We start from the raw sequence: 19,564 nt of genomic DNA, 5'->3' as shown, positions 1-19,564 counted from the left end.
CCTCAGAATCAAGCCATTGACGCAACCGGACCCGTAAACAGGGCACTTACCAGAACACAAACCCACCCGCGCGTCCGTGCATCTCAACCCAAGTGGAACACAAAGCTTGGCCCTTTCGGCCTGCAACAAGCCTGTACATATCGATGTCTCGAAACGCAAACTTCCAACCAGGCCGGGAACCTCTATCCCACCATCCTAGCCTACAACTCCGCCGAAGCCACGTCTCGGGCCCATTCTCCTTCCTAAATCCCACCTGGGCTCGATACGCGCCGACCCACCGGGCACCAGATCAAGCATTGAAAACAGGATCCCCCACACCCCCAGAACACATTGAACGTCTCTGGCGATCGCGGGACAATCGAAAAGGTCGCCATGCGCTGCAAGTCGATTACCAGGCGCCGCAGGCAGGACCCACGCCCCCGCCGACGACAGGGTTCGGGGCTGTAGCCAGGGGAATATGGAGGATGGTTACATGTGTGCCATATTGGGACGTGTCATACCTTGTTGCGGCGACGTTTACGCTTGGGTCGATTATTTGGATTATCAATGCGTTCTTTGTGTGGTTACCGCTTGAAGATCCGGCGAGTGAGTTCCCGTCAGAGTCTTTGGTGGGCGGGGGCGTGAGCGGTTTCATCGGCGCGACTGTTTTTGAGATCGGCAGTGTTTTGCTACTTCTTGAGGCTGTCAATGCGAATCAGACTGGTTGTTTTGGCTGGGCTCTTGAGACGGAGCTTGGGAAGGTTGAGACGGCTCATGCGACTACTAAGATGACGCCGAACAAGGATGACTGCGTGCATCATCATGCCAACAAGAAGAATCTGGTTGGTGCTGGGAGGCACGGGGCTCATCGAAAGTCTCATGATGCGACGACTGGCTATGTTACCGAGCTGCCGGAGGGAGGTTCATTCCGCTGGATGCCTTCTCTGACCGAGTTGCGGACGCATTACCTGCATGAGCTTGGATTTTTGGCGTCACTGGTCCAATTCATTGCTGCGACAGTCTTCTGGATCGCGGGCTTCACGGGCTTGCCTGGAATTTCCGACCATATGAGTCAGAACCTGACAGATGGAGTCTACTGGGTACCACAGATTGTTGGCGGATTCGGCTTCATCCTAAGTGGTCTCTTATTCACCCTTGAGACACAGGAGAAGTGGTACAAACCTGCGTTTCATGTTCTCGGATGGCATATCGGAGCATGGAACTTTATCGGAGGTATCGGCTTCACCCTTTGCGGTGCACTGGGACCAGCGACTATGAATTCCGGCGTAGAGTATCAGGCGACACTTGCTACCTTCTGGGGATCTTGGGCTTTCATGATCGGGTCTACGATACAGTGGTACGAGAGCTTAGAGAAATATCCGGTTGAAAGAGCCCGCGGGGGACCGCAGTGATGAAACATGAGGTTTGAATTCAATAACAAAGCCTTCGAGACGCTATGACGTACCGAACTGTCCATTCCATTCGTGTACATTCAATGAAACGGACATATATCTATATCTTATGATCATACCATACCCATTAAGATTTCGCGAAGGAATTGTAAAAATAATATTGGAAATCAAGTCCCCAGAGACCTCATCACCAGAGGTGCAGGATTTCGAGAATATCATACCGTGCAACGAGCAGCCTATTCCACTTTCCGAAGACATCTGAGAATCAGTTAGTTTGGGTGGTACGACACAATGATTTTCTTTTCGGGGATGCTCACACATAGGAACACTCAAGGCACAGATGCCAACTTGAATGCTGCCGATGACTATCATGGTGTGTTTGATACCGCCATGAGCAAACCAGTCGTAGGCATAAAAGGTCAGAATAAAGCTGAACATGTTCTTGAAAACAAGTAGGCAAGTAAATGCCTCAACGGCGATCTCACGATGGGCATCGACGATATAAAGCGAGGCAGCGACTGCGCCCATCACCATGCCGATGATCAAAAACGCAAAGAACACATCAGGCAGTAGCCAGTGATATTTTGTCACATCACTGGCTGTCCAACCGAACCCGTAAAGACCCATACAGGCAAAGATGAGTTGGAACGCCACCAATAGCAGGCGGAACTCTGGCTCATATTTGCCGCGGTTAAGTCTGATCATGGTCTTGGTCATGAAGTCAGTGAGAACAGCCGAGAGCACCAGGCCGATCATAGCCCCTATAAAAGCTCCAGTATACAGATATCCTGTCTTGTCTTCTTCGAACCATAGTGGCGGACCGAGGAAGACAATTGCTAAAACGACACCGATAAACACGGCCCAGCCAATAACGACACCTTGGATCAAACAAGCCTGAGTCATGAGGTTAGCACTGAGAACAGACCAGGCACGAATCTTACATACAAACATGATTCCTGGATGGAAGAAAAAGAGAGGAAACGGGCGCAAAAGCAGCTTGAAGAAGTTCTCATCTGTCTTTCGTCCATTGAAGAGCCTCATAGATTTCATAAGAGAGTCTTTCTCTGGAATGGTTTCCGCAGAAACTTCAGTTCGAGAAGTCCCATGCTCTCCGACTCCTGGGACGAATGCTTTAGATTCTTCATTGGGGTTGTAATCAGATGGTATATCCGAGTTTGTCGACTCGGCATGGTCCCGCTTATGTTTGAAGTCCGTGTTGAGATAGTCCGGGCGCCGGTACGCAGTCTCCGGCACGAACACAATCATAAGCGGAAGCGAGGCTGCAAGGAATATTGCCACGAAATAGAAGGACCACTGCCAGCCGAGAGACTTGCTGATTTTTCCGACGAAGACCGGGGTCAAAAAGGCAGCGCCGAACAGAGCCACGTTGGACACTGCCATCCGCTTTCCTCGCTCCTGGAAACTGGTCAGCCTTTCCCGAGATTTTGGTATGACGATGCACTCACATGGACAAAGTATAGATCACCGACACAGGCATTGACTAGTGCTTCAAATGGCGCCAGAGCGACTCCCTGGAAGACACGAGCCCACAAAAGGCTAGCCTCATTTGTCCCACTGGCACCAGCCCATATACAACTCACAATCATCAAGACGTGCCCGAGAAGGAAAAGGTGACGCTTGCCCCAGACACGCGCTGTAGGAACGATAAGAATCCCGGCAACACCCACGCCGCACAGGTGATACCCGGTCAACAGTGCAGCCGCTTCGAATGTAATATTCTCATAGTCTGCGATAGTGACGGTATTGGCAGCCATGATGGAGCTGAGCGTAGTGCAGAGCACTGTCACGAAGGACAGAATGCCCAGAATGAGGTCGCGCCTCCATAATGGCCAATTCTAGTACCACCGAAATCATCAGTCTTTTGCGCTCCAAGTGGATTGTATCTGGACTCGACATACCAGTGGGTCGTTGGGATCATCGCTCGGTTGTGGCACGAGAATAGTCGGCACTTTACCGGTGCGGTCATACTTGAGATGCGAAATACGGGGCACCTGATCGCTTGAACCGTGGTCTTGCTCGTAGATGTTGGAGGTACCTTAGGATGCAGAATATCAGCCAAGTCCATGTCGGTAACACCAGAAACCAAGATCTTACCAGGCACCTGCTCGGTCTTCGTATCCAGCACTCCCAGACCCATGATCAAGAGTAATTTGCTTGGAAGGTGGCTGCGGAGAGCAAAAGGAAAGAAAGAGAGGGGAAAGAGCTCAAGAGTGATCGGACATAGCTTATACCACAACTCGGCGAGAAATTGAAAAGCCGCGACCAGCACCCCTGCCAGATAGCGGTAAAATGAAGAAAGTAGGTCAGGTTGAGATGGTCTGAATAGCTTCACAAGAATATCCAGCCCCGGTTGGAACTCCAATGGAACGCCTTCTGCCTGCAGTGTAAGGCCAACCGCCTTGGGCTACTGCGGTGCGTCCTCGAGGTCGGCATGATTGGCTTTCGGGGAAATTGAACGTGACAGTGGGGGCAGATCGTGCTGCAGAGTACTCCGCACTTTTTGTGTTCTTCCTTGAATAAGGGTACGTAGAGCCGATCAGCCCTGGCGCCGAGGTATCACATTTTCTGAGCGTTTCTAAACTTTGCTCGTCTTCCTGTGTGCACAGTGCCCCGGGTACCTACCCCGGTCCTCTAGAGACTAGGAAGTCTACAATGAGCCATGTATCTGTACATTTTAATTCATAATGTTGGGAGTGATCCAACACAAAGCTGAGCCCCAGGAACGAGCCAAACTGCGGGAAAAAAAGGGTCTGGGTCCCTGGTGGAGTCAGAGACGCCCTGAGCGCAACCTTAGTTTGGTTCCGCCCATGTATCATTCGGTACGGTATTAGTATTATTCCGTGTCCATAGTCTCCTGTTCAAGATTGATTAGTTCACTTTATTTGCTATCCGTCGGTAGAATTGACTCCAGTAACTAGGTTGCTGCAATAGCAGGTGGAAGAAGACTTCAAGTCGCATGTTACTAGTTGTCATCATTCCCAAGTCCAGATTGATAGGTGCTCGACTGATGCACCGGTCTCTTTGGCTATCGGAGGAACATTATATTTGCTTCTGGCTGTCGTAGCATCCTTTGATACCCGAGGGAAGGAATGACGCGGTGTGGGGTTTCTAAAGAGAGTTGGCATTGTTAGTACAGCGCTAAAAGAGATCGCTATTATCCTATTAGTCAAAGACGATTCTCATATCTTCGGCGTTGAAGGCTCTGGCCCCCATCAATTTCCAGCCGTTTGAGGAGGAGCAAAGAGGCGTACCTCATGATTTCTACAAAAGGCAGCACCTTGGCCTTGGCCTGGTGCTCGCTGTAGTTCTCGTATACTCCGAAGGGCCTGGGATTGTCCATTGCGCAGCTGAAATTCGTAAGCAAAGCAAATAGTTTATACCGCTCAGTATAAATAAGCCACTTGATATAGACAGTGAGGCGAGAAAGTTTTCCAAAAGGATCTCGCTCAGCCTGAGAATAGGCTTCTCGCCCTACTTAGATGTCTTGTTGGGTTGGGTCCTCATTTCTTGAAACCGAAAGGTGCTGGAAGGTTACCAAGTATTGGGATCTAGGGAGTAGTCACTCTCCACAGAAGTCGTAAAAAGGTAGCTTGTAAAAGCAGAGAACCAGGAAGAAGAGGAAAGGAAAATATGAATATATGAATACAGTTGATTTTCCCTCACTTGACTAGATTGCTCTGAGTGTCTGTCCCTGGAAGTAGATTCGGCTCAAGCTTTGGATATCCATGGGTTGGCTTATCAGATACCGTGAAGATTAGATTTAAAAGTCGAGAGCTGTAAATAGGATTAAATGTATATATATTCAACCGTTAGATGAGAGGGATATAGCTTTGGAAACATTATATACCCCCAAGCGATACAAATTTAGTCCAAGATGTCGGGCGTGAAGTCCGACGACACGTAATTGCCACGGGTCAGAAGGGCACCAAACACGGCCCCATACTGTAATTCACCGTACATGACCGAACCACATGAATACGGACTAGGCCATGATTGCACGACGCCCAATAGTGCAGATGCCGGGGTATACAGAGGCGAGGTAGTCATTGGATCTGTGAGCCCCTGCCTCCAAATGCAAATGTTCAGTTGCGCAGCTTCTACGAAAAGCGGGGAGCGTTGGACTTTGCCTTTCCTCTCTTCACCCAACTTCAACTGTACGATTCATCACCATGAAGCTAACTCAGATAACTCTGGCTCTGGCCGCTCTGCTGTCTACTGCCGCTGCTCAAGGCCTGGGTGATTTGCCCGATTGCGCGGTTTGTTGTTGCCTGTCTCCAGGCCTGAGAATAGCGTACTGACGAATTGGACCGTGTAGAAAAGCTGCGCAACCAGCTCAATCCCCTCGAACTGTGGCATTGATGTGGCCTGCATTTGCAAGAGTGATACCTTCCTGAGCGATATTGCTTGCTGCGTGGCTGGCAAGTGCAGCCAGGCTGAGCAGGAGAGTATGTCTTCCAACCACCGCCGGTTTGTTCATTTGCTGATCTTGATTCTCTCTGCATTGCAGCTACCCTCGAGGTGGCCAAGAAGATCTGCGCCCGTGGCGGAGTGACCGATCTTCCCAGTGCCGTTGTTTGCTCAAGCTCAAGTGCTGGAACTGCCACAACCGGTACCACCACCACTACCACAACCGGTACCGCCGCCACTGCGACTAACAAGACTGCAACCGACACTACTCTCAGCGACTCTATGACCTCGACCTCGGCCACTGCAGCTACCACTGCAGCTACCACTACTGGAGCGTCTGCGTCGACCGCTGGCTCGTCCTCTTCGGCGGCTTCCTCTGCCGCTGCCACCACAGGCGCTGCCATGCTCGGTCAGACCAAGGATTCCTCTCTGCTGGCTGCCGCAGGAGTTGCTGCCGCTTTTGCAATGCTCGTTTAAGCCTGGCTTTGCCCAAGATTTCCGTGCTCCAACTGTGGTGATATCGCAATATGTCCTCGATGGAGATATTTTGGACGAGAAGAGTCCTTTTGAGAATGAAGAATGTGCTCTGATGATGAAATGCTATGTATGTAATAGTGGTGACAATTTTTAGCAGATGAAACAAGCATATTTATTCTAGTATTACACGCTGTGGCGCGAGCCGGCTTTCGTCGTAAAAAGAAAACGAAAGCTTAGTCCTCGCGGGCATCCTCCAGCAGCTTGGTCAATCGCTCCTGTCGCTCCTGACGGAGGGTAGAGAATGCCTGTGACTAGATGTTAGTTCGATCATGCTGAAATGAAAGGGGGTTGTACGAACCCAGAACCACGTCATCATCTCCATAAACGCGTACATGAAGACCACACGGTGCTTCAACAGGCTCAATCCCGTGACTGCAGCAGCAGAAGAGTAGGATGCGCCCCGACCCAGGTAGATAAATAGAGAGAGCGCGCCGTACGCGGCGAATCGGAACCCGGCGATGGTAGTCCAGACATTCCAGTAAATTGTCAGGGACTTGGTGATGTACTCGGGAAGCTTGGCCAGGATGTGGAGGTCCTCAGCGGGAAGGTTTCCGTTTCGTAGAGGCCGGATATAGGGTAGAGCTTCATCCAAAGCTTCGTGAAAGGGGATGGTAGACAGGAGCACGAGATCGATGAGGGCTTCACCGAGTAGTGGAATGGCGCAGTAGGCGAAAGGAGACTGAACGGAACTCGTCACGGCGGGGAAGTTCTGTGCCACCGTTAGTTAATAAGATCCAATTGATGCGGATAGGACCGGATGGTTTGTACAATTTGCAAGGCTTCTCCCATCATGAACACCATGTCGGAGTCAGTGATAACCTCCGGGCTTTTAATCAGGTACCCGGCAACAACAATCAGGAGCACAGCGTGCGCCTGGATGAAGGTTTTGGACGAAATCAGAACCATTTTGGCGATGGGTGGTGTTGTGGTGGTGAAGACGAAAAGTGGCTTTGGGACGAAAGGGCTGGGCCAAGTGTTGTGAAGCATGTGGGGAAGGCAGCTTCTCCGATCAGAATCCCCCACCACCGACTTCACCAACGCAAGTCGGACGGAATAGCTGCGAGGAGTGCACAATAACGCTGCCGAATATTGCAGCGCTGTCGACAGAATGGTCGGGCCCAGCTTCAATAGGGAGCGACATGTCAAATATTACCTCCGATGCCTCAAGACCTTCCTCCCATCGGCCTATATCTCCAATGATTCCAATCGCATGCTCCTCGCCTACCTCACACTCTCTGGTTTGGACGTGCTCGGAGTACTACATAGCAAAACAACTCCGGAGGAGCGACAGGGGTACATCGACTGGCTCTACCACTGCCAAGTGCAAACGGGCGGATTCCGCGGATTTTCAGGGACGGATTTCGGCGCGGAGAAGCGGACGAAAGATAATGAAGTCTGGGATCCAGCGAATGTACCGGCGACATTCTTTGCACTGGTGAACTTGCTCATTCTAGGCGACGACCTGTCCCGGGTCAAGCGAAGGGAATGTCTCCAATGGCTACCCAAGTTGCAGCGCGACGATGGGAGCTTTGGAGAGATTCTCGGCCCTAATGGGAAGGTCGAGGGAAACCGTGATCTGAGATATTGTTGTTGCGCCGCTGGCACACGATACATTCTACGAGGTAAAGATGCCAAAGGCGCAGAGGATGTGCGGGACATCGACGTGCCCGGGTTAATATCGTTTATCGAGAAGTGTCAGGTAAACAAGTTTTATTCTCTTGATATGGATATGGCCATGCTAACGGTTGCTTGAATCAGACATACGACGGGGGGATGGCTGAGTCTCCTTTCCGCGAGTCGCATAGTCCGTATCTTCTACTTCCTTTCTACGAACCGTTCTCCTAACATAACGTCCCAGGTGGTCATACATATTGCGCAGTCGGATCTCTAGAATTTCTGCGTCGGGGAACAAGTGACAAACTGCAGGCGGATCTGCTGTCGCCGAGGTCGGCGAAGTTCGAGGGTCTGGTGAACTGGTTGGCATCGCGACAGACGGACAACCTTGGTGGAGAGGACGAAGACGAGGACGAGGACGAGGAGGACAAGGACGAGGACGAGACCAAGACCAGTGATGAACAAGAGGCAGATACAGAGACCGGCTCAGTCGAGGAACGAGTGCTTGCACTGCCCGGTCTAACGGAGATCGCGGGCGACACAATCGCCTGCGCTGGATTCAATGGCCGGTGCAACAAGGTGGCAGACACCTGTTACTCGTTTTGGAACGGGGCAACACTACTGGTAAGTCTCTCCGTAGTAGACACAAGTATGTATCCCGCTCACCAACGTAGATGCTAGATCGATATTCGGTGATTGACGAGGAGCGAAACCGCCGATATCTGTTGGAGAAGACGCAACACCTCATCGGTGGCTTTGGCAAGGCAGTCGGGGATCCCCCCGGTAAGGCGTCAACGTGGCAATGGCAAATGGCAACCTACACAACATGCAACTTGCTGACTCAAAATCCAGATCTCCTCCACTCATATTTCGGAATGGTATCCTTGGCCTTTCAACATGAGGCAGGGCTTGCAGGCGTTGATCCCGTATTGGTTACTAGTGGACGTGTAGTTCAGCATTTAGCATCACTACCCTGGCACTAGAAGGAGAAATGGAAGATGTCATACAATGAACGGACCTCCGCCCACGGAGTCCAAGGCGTTAATCCCCACTCAAACGTAAACTCAGGGGTTGATATAATAAAAATCAAGCCGTTCGAGTCCACAGCCGAAGTCTCCACATCGGTCCACCACGTTCCCGTTGACGTCTTTCTTGACTTGTATGCACATTCCTCCTTCCCTCCGCCTTAGCAACCCCCGTCACTCCTTCACACCTCACTCTTTGAATGGCAAACTTGCCCACCACTCCTTTCCCCCTACTCGACTCGCGCAAGGATCTCCGGCGTCGGCACTCACGGGGATCGATCATAACACATGCCGCCCAGGACGAGAGCGGGGGTTCAAAGCCAGAAACAGAAGGAAAAGGTGCGTGTCGACGAGTTGGAGGGGTTTGGATCATAGGCGGCGAGCGGCGGGCTTTGCGGATTCTCGGTCTCTAAGCTCTCTGCTGCGCTCCCTTGGGATCCTTTCAGATTGCGCAGGACGTGTGGCTAACTGAGAGACCTGTCGTGGTCGCGTGTGATTACAGCTTGCCAATTCCTACAATGAATTACTCGAGTACGTCAACTCGCTCTTTTGCTACATGGGACATGGCTAACGCGTCGCCTTCTAGGGAATTTTCGTCGAAGGATCTTCGGAGCGTCGGAAATTACTCTCTAGGGAGGTTGATTGGGAAGGGCTCGTTTGGCAAGGTCTACCTCGCGTCGCACAAGCTGACCAATGGTTCCAAGGTACGAATGCTTGGTTCAATCGGAGGGACGGGCTAACGGGCAATATAGGTGGTGCTCAAGTCCTCTAGCAAGGATGACACAAACCTCGCGCGCGAGATCCACCACCACCGCCAATTCCTACATCCCCATATTGCGCGACTGTACGAGGTTATCGTGACGGAGAGCTTGGTTTGGCTGGCCCTGGAATTCTGTCCTGGTAGGTTGATGGACAAAAGCGTCTCGCGGGACCATTGACTGATGTGCGTGCTTTCTCTAGGTGACGAATTATATAACTACCTCCTTCGCCACGGTCCGCTACCGGTCGAGAAAGTGAAACGGATATTCACTCAACTGGTAGGAGCTGTGGCCTACGTTCATAGCAAGTCATGTGTACATCGGGATCTGAAATTGGAGAACATACTGCTGGACAAACACGAGAACGTGAAGCTCTGCGATTTCGGATTCACGCGCGAGTATGAAGGAAAGGCAAGCTATCTGCAGACTTTCTGCGGGACGATTTGCTACAGTGCCCCCGAAATGCTCAAGGGAGAGAAATATGCCGGTGAGAAAGTGGATGTCTGGAGTTTGGGAATCATTCTGTATGCGCTTCTAGCAGGCGAGCTACCCTACGACGACGATGACGACCAAGTCACCAAGAACCGGATTCTCTTGGAGGAACCGATCTACAACGACAAGTTCACAGATGAGGCCAAGGCATTGATCAACCTTCTTCTGTCCAAGCGGCCCTTGATTCGACCGAGCCTGGAAGAGATCCTCGCGCATCCGTTCCTTGCGGAGCATGCTCCTGAGCAGCTTGCTATTCTCAAAATTCCTCGACCATCTCCTTTCACCACGCCTTTGGAGAAGACCACATTACAACGAATGAAAAGCGCAGGGGTCAATATCGACGAAGTCATTGAGAATGTTCTGGCTCAGCGATGCGATCCATTGGCCGGGTGGTGGGCACTTTTGATTGAGAAAGAGCAACGAAAGGAACAGAAGCGAGAGCGCAAGCGTCGAGAGCGAGAGGTTGAGGCAAAGAACATCCGTCGTCTAAGTGCTGCTAGCAGCCGACTCGAGAAATTGTCTTCCGCCTTGCTGGAGGTCGATGAAGAAGGCCAGGTACATCCAGCTTCTCAGCTGTCAGATCGCGGGCGTCGCGACAGGCGAAGCCTGCCCTCCCAGCTGGCTGTTCCAGAACTTCCTGCACTTCCTGAACCTCTACCTGTACACACGCCCGATTTGACCACAAATCTTCCACCCTTTGACAAGGAGTCCATTCGCTCGAATACATCGGCTTCCGTCCGACGACGTCCCATTCCTCCGCCAAAAGACAAGCGACGATCACGGCCCAGTATGTTGCATGTGAGTGCGTCACAGCCTGAGTTGGCGCAGCATCGTGGCATCTTCCATCGTCGCACTAGCCGGCGACATAATCCTATCATCAGCCAGCTAGCGTCCTTGAAGCATTGGTTTGTTGAGTCAGCCAAACGAGCCCGATCTCCGAACGCCAAGTCAACTAGTTCACGGAAATTCCTTTCGGAGAAATTCAGTCCTGCCAAGAGCCAGGATAGTGGGAAAAAGCCCCCTTCGTCATCTCCTGCAGGCGATCTATCAGAGGAGGTGGTCACACCTACTCAGTCCAAGCGTATTTCTGCCACCAGCAGCTTAGCGCCCAGCAGTGCCTCCTACCGTCAAAATCGGCACTCCTATCCTCGTCAGCCTCGAACCTTAAACACCAGCCACGCTGGCAATCGGAACTCGCTATCACCTTCGCCTATTACTCCCCGTGGATCGTACAGACGCTCCTCTGCTGGTTTGCGTGGCCGCAAGTCAACATCCTCTTCTGTCTCGTCCATACGCAGCATTCACCACACACGTGCTCACTCCAAGGCATCATCCATTTCATCCAATAGTGTCGACACTGTTGCGACTCCAACAGCGAGGATCTCCAAATCCCCCCACTCATCGATCAAGGTCTTGCCTACCACCCCAGGCGCCTCGGCTCATTTTCCAAGCAACATTCGACTGGTACGTGGTCCCAGTGGAGGACACAGGGGTATTAACGAGATTGCCGGACCGTCAGGTTTCAATGAGGCGTCGCCTGGGCCAATCCTGTACTCTCCTTCGTCGAGCTTGGTGTTTGCACGACGAAAGCGATCCGCGTTCAAAGGCCCCATGATCCACACCTCGAACTTGATGACACCCCAGGGAACCTTACACTCTCCTCTTCCCGGTCAACCTGATGGTGAACCCAGTGTTTCTATGGGCCGTCCTGTGGCGCGGAAGAGTCAGATCATTGAGGAAGAGGAAGATGATGAGGAAATTGAAGAGGTCGACGACTTTGATGGTCCCGAGGACGCTGGCCCTGACGTTCCTAAGAAAGACACCGCGGGCTCTGTGCTCGAACCTGCTCTAGAACTGGAGACAAGCTCAAGGCTTCCCCCTCGTTCGTCCTCGCTGCGCTCCCCTTCCTCAAAGGCAGATGTGACAATTTCTGCAGTGACTGAATCCACTGGGCCCAATCCACAGGTTGCCGCTGCGATCGAACATACTGACGATGCCGCCGAGCCAGCCACTACAAAATAATGGTTGTTTTTGCATTGGACGCAGGCTTTTCTGCGTTCATTCCACGATCTCATTCCTGCAATTAGTTAGACGATAGAGCTGTTTTGTGTTTTTTTTTATACCCCCCTGTTTGTGGTGTCATACACAGCATGCGTTCTTTTTACTGCGTTTCCTATGCATGTTACCTGGCAGCTCACGAGACATCGCAACTATAATGGGTTGAATGTCTCTGCCACTACTCTTCTTCCTTTTCTTTTCTCTTTTCCTGCCCAACCACACTACATGAAACGCTCTGCTTCCAAATTTCCTATGATTCATCATCTCCTGTTTTGATTATGGACCCCAGATACCTATTTTCAGATTGCATTTTTGCTGCATTATTACCATAGACTACTGCTTTCTTGGGGCACACGCCCGCATAATGACATCTTGTTTATCACCTCACCTCCCAGCGTAACAAATCCATGACATTCAAAGAACTCCATAAAACTACGAATCCGCGATATTTCATCAATCATAATGAGCCGAAGCCTCCTCTTTCTCCGTTTTCGTCCCAACAACCGCCTCCTCGTCCTTGCCACTCTCATTCTGAAGTCCAACCGTGCTCTCGCCCACCTTATCCACTGTCCTCGTGTATGAAGGAACAAAGTTCACAGCAACAGCATAAGTCCAAGCAATAACCATAAACTGAAGACTTGTTAGAAACAGCCAATTGCAGAAGGAACCGAGTGACATACCATAGTAGGAACGATCATCGCAAAGCCCGTATCATCCCGCATATCAGCAACATGGCCCAGAATAGGTGGCACAACGGCACCACCACATACACCACCAACGATAAACCCCGAGCCACGCTTATAATGGCGACCAAGACCGCGAATGCCCAGTGCGACGATGGTGGGGAAGCACACGGATTCGAAGAACAGAGTCATGAAAAGCATCGCTGCATTTGTCAGAACCATAACTTTCGAATTTGTTTTGAACGTTTAGACAAGACTTACCTATACCAATCTGATTCCTCTGAGTCACTGCCGCAGCTAGAAAAGCCACACAGCATGATAGATATACGATGAAGACGTAGCGAGCTTTTGTATACTTCATTATTCCAGAGCCCAGGAACCGCCCAACTGCAAAAGCGCCTTGTGCGCCAGCTAGGAGCTTTGCACCTTTGGCGCTGTCAGTGCCAGGCCATGTGTCGACGGCGTAGTTGATGAAGTAGCCCGCAATGGCGACTATTCTTGTTAGTACCAAGAGGGAAGGGAAGAGAAAGAACATACCTTGGGCTCCAGTATATGTAAACTGAGCCAACGTAGCATGGAAAAGCTTATACTGTTTCCAAAACGGCTTATCCTGTTCATCGACATGGGTGGTAGATATCTGGAACGCCATATCCTCATCCGTGACCTCTGGAATATCAGAAAAGAAAAAAACAACCGCAAGACAAAAGACGAAAATGCCAATAGCTAGATAAACCCACTGCACACGCTGAAGCGCCGCAACATCATCAGCGGTCTCAGTGAAGAAAGCATAAGAGCCCAACACAGGCCCGACAACGGTTCCAATTGCATTAAAAGCCTGCGCAAAATTGATCCGGATCTCCGAATAACGGGGTGGACCACAAACTAATCCGTAAATGAGCACAGTCTAACTAACCGAGACAAAAGAGAGCAGAACATACCAGTCAAATAAGGATTCGCCGCTGTCTCAAGCGAGCCAAGTCCCGACCCAATGACAAACGTAGCACCACAGAACCCACCAAAGGACTGATTTAGACCAGCAGGCCACATACACAATGCGCCAATACCATAAAGAGTCAACCCGAAGATAAAAACAGCCTTATACCCGAAATGCCGCAATATCCAATTCGCATAGCCAAGAGAGGCGAGAGGGTATGCGCTGAACGGTGTTAGTGTTCCACATTCCTTGGACTTGTCTTTCATTTAGATAACAGAGTCGTACCCAAAATACGCAGCCTGCAGACCAGCGGACCGAGTTCGGTCTATGTGTAACGTGTTCTGGAAATGCTTGTTGAGCGTATCTAGGAGTCCATATGCGAAGCCCTAGGGTAATATGGGTGAGCTTGGTTGTTCATGGGTCTTTGGGGTGTTTCGTACCCATAGGAAGAATAAGATTGTCACTAGGCTCAACGGCCACAGGCTCTGTCGCAGAGTTAAAGTCGCGGCCGAGGTAGTCTTGCGATTGTCAACGCGCAGGCCGGAGCGTTGGTTGAGGAATTCTTTGAATCCCATCTTGACGGGTTCAGGTACCTGTATAGAGAGTATGCTGGAAGGAGGAGATTGGAAGAAATAAATCAATAAATACATAAAGGAAAGTGAGGGAATGCAGGGCTATTTGAACCGCAAAACACAGGGTCGCAGTAGAAGGTCACCCCCGACACTCGGTTACCCCACAAATCCGGGGTAGAGAGACGGCGATCCCCCAGTTGAAGCGCATCGGCATCCAGGGAGCCAACCAGGTGCCACACCCGGTGGGCGCCGAGGATCCGCGTAACTTAGTTCTTGCGATGGCGCGGGGTTGGACACGACACGGGACAAAGAATTGGAGTCAGTGGCCTTGGGTTGCTGAAATTTAGGCTATACGGTTCTTGGCATGGGGAGAGCGTCTAGGGATATTGATAGCCGGCGTGAGGACCAAGGGGGGGGAGCCGATAATCTATACAAAGAATAGGTCTGAACATACGAGCAACGATTCATTTGCACTCTTCATCTAACATCGTGATATAATGAACCCCTTCCAAAAGGTACAAGGAAGTATGACTCCACAGGAAGATCTATTCTATTCAGGAGAAAATACTACCCCCAGTTATCCTGTAGTCATTGGATCAATTTGTGATTCTTTAAGCCCGCTTGGGCTTGCCAGCGACGCCGTTCTGGACGATGGGGATAGCGGCTACATTGTTGGTATACAGCTGGCGCTCGAAGAACTTGAGAATTTCGTCGATCAAGCTATTTGCATATTAGTAATGGTCACAGGGTTTGCTGAAATGGGAAGCTTACATCACAGGAGCACTGATGACCAACACTGCCTGCCATTCGTTCCAGTCCAGGGGCAGGATCGCGAACAGGTTCTGGAGGAAAGGAATGTAGAGGATAGCGAAGTGGAGAGCCATGGACAAGGTGATGGCGTAGATCAGCATGGGGTTGTTGTGGAGGAAGAAAGTCAGAAGAGACTCGCTTGACGACAGAGCATTCATGGCGTTCAGCATCTCAATCACCACGAGAATGGAAAGAGACACGGTCGAAGCGGACTTGGACATGTCGTTGGAGAACATCTCGCAGCCGATCTCAGGGAACTGAGCAGAGCAACGGTGGAAGTGAGACTGAAATAGCCGTTAGTATATAAATTTTGGATCAGAGACAGGTCAAGACTTACCAACTGCCAGAAGGTGATCTGGGGGCCCTCGGAGTTGTACAAGAACCACCAGACGTAGCCAAAGACAGTGGCACCACCGACGTAGATACCAATAACCATGTAGCGGAAGAACAACCAGCCCCCAACAAGAGCCTCGTCACGGCGGCGAGGAGCACGGCGCATGACATCGTGATCCGGAGGGTTGAAAGACAAAGCAGTGGCGGGGAGACCGTCGGTAACCAGATTGACCCACAGAAGCTGAACGGGAACAAGAGCCTCGGGCATACCAAGAGCAGCGGTAATGAAGATAGAGACGACTTCACCAATGTTGGACGAGATCAGGTAACGAATGAACTGCTGGGTATTGCTATAGATGGAGCGACCCTCCTCAACAGCGACGGTGATAGTAGCAAAGTTGTCATCCGCCAGAACCATGTCGGCGGCCAACTTGGCGACGTCAGTACCAGTACCCATAGCAACACCAATGTCGGACTTCTTCAGAGCGGGAGCGTCGTTGACACCGTCACCGGTCATGGCAACGACGTGATTCAGGGATTGGAGCAGGTCGACCAGCTTGGACTTATGGCTGGGCTCGGTACGGGAGAACAGGGATGCGGTCTGGACGGCCTTCAACTTGTCGGCTTCACTCAGGCTGTCAAACTCGCGACCGGTGTAGCTCTTTCCAGTGAGATCCTCGTTGGGTCCGAAAATGCCGATCTGGCGACAGATAGACTCAGCAGTGTAGGGGTTATCACCGGTGATGACAATGACGCGGATACCAGCCTCATGGCACGTCTTGATAGCGCCAGCAACCTCAGGGCGAGGAGGATCCAGCATACCAACAAGACCGATGAGAGTCATATTCTGCTCGAGCTTGGTGTAATCCTCGGAGCTCTGGGCATTCTTCAACAAGGGGTTTCCAGATACATCGCTGACGCTGGCAAGAGCCATAACACGCAGTCCACGGTTACCATATTCGACAACCTCCTCGGCGAGAAGCTTGGCGTGGTCCTTGGATAGAGGCACACGGGAGCCGTCGGCACCCTGCAAAACGTGAGAGCAGCGCTCGAGAATAGATTCAGGAGCACCCTTGACCAGCAGCTTCTGTTCCTTGCCCTTTCCGACAAGAACGGACATGCTCTTGCGATCACGCGAGAATTCGTAGGTAGCCTGGAGAGGAAGACGGGATTCGTAGTGAGCACTAGCGGTGTGGAGCCTCTCGGAGGTAGGCAGGCTGAAGAGCTTCTGGTTCATGGAGGCATCGGTGGTACCGATCTTCTCGGTCAAGGCGCGGAGGGCAGCCTCGGTAGGCTCACCAATGTTGGAGAAAACACCGGTCTTGGGATCGTGCGAGAGAGTTGCAGCGTTACAGATGGCGGTGACCTCGGCCAGTTGGGCGACAGTAGACGAAGAAACAGCGACATTGTCGACGGCCTTGCCGTTGCGAGACAGCTGGCCTGTGGGGGCAAAAGTTGTACCTTCGATATCGATCTCCTCGAGGCCCGTTCCGGAGCTGTTGAGGTAAACAATCTTCTCGACGCTCATCTGGTTGGTGGTCAGAGTTCCGGTCTTGTCAGAGCAGATCACGCTGCAGCTACCCAGGGTCTCCACCGAAGGTAGGGAGCGGACAACGGCGTTCTTCTGTGCCATCTTGCGGGTTCCGAGAGCTAAGCAAGTCGTAATGACGACGGCCAGACCTTCGGGAATAGCGGCGACACCGAGAGACACGGCAATCTTCAAGTAGTAAATAGCACCCTTGGTCCAGCTACCGAAAGAGGGATCGTTGAAGTGCTCAATGTTGATAAGCCAAACCAAGACACAGATAACAGTAATAACCTTTGCGAGCACATCACCGAAGTCATTGAGCTTCTGCTTCAAGGGAGTGGGCTCGGAAATTTGCGAAGTGATGCTCTCGTGGATATCACCAATGGCGGTGGAAGCGCCCGTCAACACAACCAAGGCAGTGGCGTGGCCATTGACGACAGTAGTTCCGGAGAAAAGCATGTTAGTCTGGTCTTGCTTGACAGCTTGACGGTCCTTGATAGCCTTAGTGTCCTTTGCGACACTCTCACTTTCACCAGTCAGAATAGCCTGGTCAATACGGAAGCTGTTGCTGTGGATCGAGAGCACACGACAATCAGCAGGGACACGGTCACCGACAGCAATCTGGATCACATCGCCAGGGACCAAATGCTCAGCTTTGATACGCTGAGTCTTTCCATTGCGGACGACCTTTGCCTCATTGGCCGAGTATTCCTGGAGAGCCGCAATCGCCTTCTCCGCACTGCTTTCTTGCGTCACCCCGACGACCGCGTTAAGGATAAGAATGGTGAGGATCTGCAGGTGAAGATGATATGAGAACTATGCTAGGCACACGGTGGACGAAAGAATCAACTTACCACAGCCGGGTCGACGAAAGCAGTCCAGTCATCGCCTTCTTCAAACAAAGCGAGCACGAAGGACAGGGCAGCCGAAGCCAGAAGAATGAGAACCAGCTGGTCCTTGAATTGTTCCAAAATCATTTCCCACATGGGGGTCGGGGGTTCCTCAGCAAGGGCTTCAAATCGCGTTAGCATCCATCGGCGATGTTCTCCGCAGGTGTTTACTGACCATTAGGACCGTGCTTCTGACGGGACTTCTGCACCGCGTCTTGAGACAGACCCTTGGGCTCCGAGACATTGAAATGATCCAGCGCATCCGCCGGGGTGTATAAGAAGGAGTTCTCCATTGTGGAAGTGTGGCCTTCTCCGGTCAGATATGCGATTTGAGATAAACCGGGGAGACGAGGAGCTAGAGTGGGAAAAAGAAACGGAATGGGGAGGCGGGTTAGATGAGATACATGGGTGCCAAGGGGTGGCTAAATGAGAGGAACGAGAGATAACAGCCAACGAAGGTCAAGGACAAGCAGAGAAGAAACTTGTCTTTCTCCCTCAGATCGCGGACTGCGGAGCCAGCGGAGGCACAACGTGTTCTTAGTTGATTTCATTCCCCATCGGGTGTGATTAATCAGCAAGGGGCCACAGGGCTGAGGCGGGTCCTCTTTCCTCCGCTCTTTTATACTCTTGCAACTTTCTTTGCATGGCTTGCTACTTCTTGAAACTTCATTGTCAACCTTTGATATTGATCCGTAGTATCAAAAACACCCCTTTCGGTTTGAAGATCCTCCTCCCGGGGCTGCGACTTGCGTCAGGGATCCCCAGCATCCCTGCCGAGAGCTGGGATGAAATATGGGGCACCCCTCTAGGCTGCATCTTTCTCTTGCCTATCGGAGACCAAATGTGGAGTATATTGTACAGATTGGCGGGTCAATTGACCTCATTATAGACCGCTTCCTGCAATTCGCAGTCGATCAGTTCTCTTAGGGCTGAGTGGGGTTTTTATGGCAGCCTCTCGCCGCGTCTTCTCACTGGTTGAAGGATCCTACAGGAGCTTAGACCTGACGCTTGGATCGTAGGGTTGTGAGAATAGCTAATACTGCGCCTTGCGCGGAGACTTCGGTGAGACGGGCGGGGGCTGGTTTCCAGGGAAGTCTTCGCGCGCTGATCTCAGGGCATGGTGGATTTCTCAGATCGAGTGCGGAAATGCACTCTTCCAAGGATTATCTCTGTCAGGTGGCAAGGAATATAGGCGCGCTAATTGCGACATGCTTATAGGGCTGAATCTAGCTCATCCACACTTGCATCATCAGGCTGGGGAGCCCTAATTGAGTCACCCTCACTGGATCTTGGTGAGATACTGTACACCGTTGCTGGAGGGAGGTTCCCGTATTCTTTGGATCTGTAACCTGGAGGGAAATGATCTGTCAGATGTGTGGAGGGGACTTAGAGCAGTCGTGCACTGATCAATAGTTGGAAAGTGCACAACAGGAGGTGACAGAGTTCTAGAACACCTTAGCGCAGAAGTAAGTATCGAAAGCCTTTAGGGGAAGGAGGCGGGCAGTCAGGGC

General features: G+C 51.6%; 7 protein-coding genes across 7 annotated transcripts; 3 read left to right on the top strand and 4 right to left on the bottom strand.

The window, feature by feature from the left end:
- Nucleotides 1–143: 143 nt before the first annotated feature.
- N7443_006746 (uncharacterized protein) lies at nt 144–1,391 on the top strand (the record flags this gene model as incomplete). Its single annotated transcript, XM_056886802.1, has 1 exon — nt 144–1,391. One exon carries the CDS (start codon nt 144–146, stop codon nt 1,389–1,391), a length of 1,248 nt encoding a protein of 415 aa, XP_056740451.1.
- A 187-nt stretch (nt 1,392–1,578) lies between these two features.
- On the bottom strand, nt 1,579–3,549 carry N7443_006745 (putative MFS transporter; the record flags this gene model as incomplete). The annotated part of the gene is made up of 6 exons (XM_056886801.1): nt 1,579–1,649; nt 1,709–2,285; nt 2,337–2,807; nt 2,858–3,247; nt 3,311–3,447; nt 3,507–3,549. The coding sequence occupies 6 exons, from the start codon at nt 3,547–3,549 to the stop codon at nt 1,579–1,581; spliced, it is 1,689 nt and encodes a 562-aa protein (XP_056740450.1).
- Nucleotides 3,550–5,581: 2,032 nt separating this feature from the next.
- On the top strand, nt 5,582–6,296 carry N7443_006744 (CFEM domain-containing protein; the record flags this gene model as incomplete). The annotated part of the gene is made up of 4 exons (XM_056886800.1): nt 5,582–5,668; nt 5,728–5,857; nt 5,920–6,021; nt 6,139–6,296. The coding sequence occupies 4 exons, from the start codon at nt 5,582–5,584 to the stop codon at nt 6,294–6,296; spliced, it is 477 nt and encodes a 158-aa protein (XP_056740449.1).
- Nucleotides 6,297–6,529: 233 nt separating this feature from the next.
- Nucleotides 6,530–7,262, bottom strand: N7443_006743 (uncharacterized protein; the record flags this gene model as incomplete). The annotated part of the gene is made up of 3 exons (XM_056886799.1): nt 6,530–6,601; nt 6,655–7,065; nt 7,125–7,262. 3 exons carry the CDS (start codon nt 7,260–7,262, stop codon nt 6,530–6,532), a joined length of 621 nt encoding a protein of 206 aa, XP_056740448.1.
- Nucleotides 7,263–7,464: 202 nt separating this feature from the next.
- Nucleotides 7,465–12,267, top strand: N7443_006742 (uncharacterized protein; the record flags this gene model as incomplete). The annotated part of the gene is made up of 9 exons (XM_056886798.1): nt 7,465–8,055; nt 8,115–8,160; nt 8,215–8,594; nt 8,645–8,753; nt 8,823–8,848; nt 9,498–9,526; nt 9,582–9,699; nt 9,748–9,895; nt 9,956–12,267. The coding sequence occupies 9 exons, from the start codon at nt 7,465–7,467 to the stop codon at nt 12,265–12,267; spliced, it is 3,759 nt and encodes a 1,252-aa protein (XP_056740447.1).
- Nucleotides 12,268–12,756: 489 nt separating this feature from the next.
- On the bottom strand, nt 12,757–14,495 carry N7443_006741 (putative l-fucose permease; the record flags this gene model as incomplete). The annotated part of the gene is made up of 7 exons (XM_056886797.1): nt 12,757–12,933; nt 12,984–13,189; nt 13,248–13,478; nt 13,524–13,868; nt 13,925–14,142; nt 14,206–14,306; nt 14,361–14,495. The coding sequence occupies 7 exons, from the start codon at nt 14,493–14,495 to the stop codon at nt 12,757–12,759; spliced, it is 1,413 nt and encodes a 470-aa protein (XP_056740446.1).
- A 608-nt stretch (nt 14,496–15,103) lies between these two features.
- N7443_006740 (calcium-transporting ATPase) lies at nt 15,104–18,346 on the bottom strand (the record flags this gene model as incomplete). Its single annotated transcript, XM_056886796.1, has 5 exons — nt 15,104–15,212; nt 15,264–15,586; nt 15,640–17,955; nt 18,018–18,175; nt 18,229–18,346. 5 exons carry the CDS (start codon nt 18,344–18,346, stop codon nt 15,104–15,106), a joined length of 3,024 nt encoding a protein of 1,007 aa, XP_056740445.1.
- Between the last annotated feature and the right edge of the window lie 1,218 nt (nt 18,347–19,564).

The sequence above is a fragment of the Penicillium atrosanguineum genome (assembly GCF_028827265.1).
Source record: "Penicillium atrosanguineum strain IBT 20685 chromosome Unknown utg000005l_segment0_segment0, whole genome shotgun sequence".
Lineage (NCBI taxonomy): Eukaryota > Fungi > Ascomycota > Eurotiomycetes > Eurotiales > Aspergillaceae > Penicillium > Penicillium atrosanguineum.
Note: the sequence above shows the minus strand (reverse complement) of the source record. Positions and strands in the feature narration are given on the sequence as shown.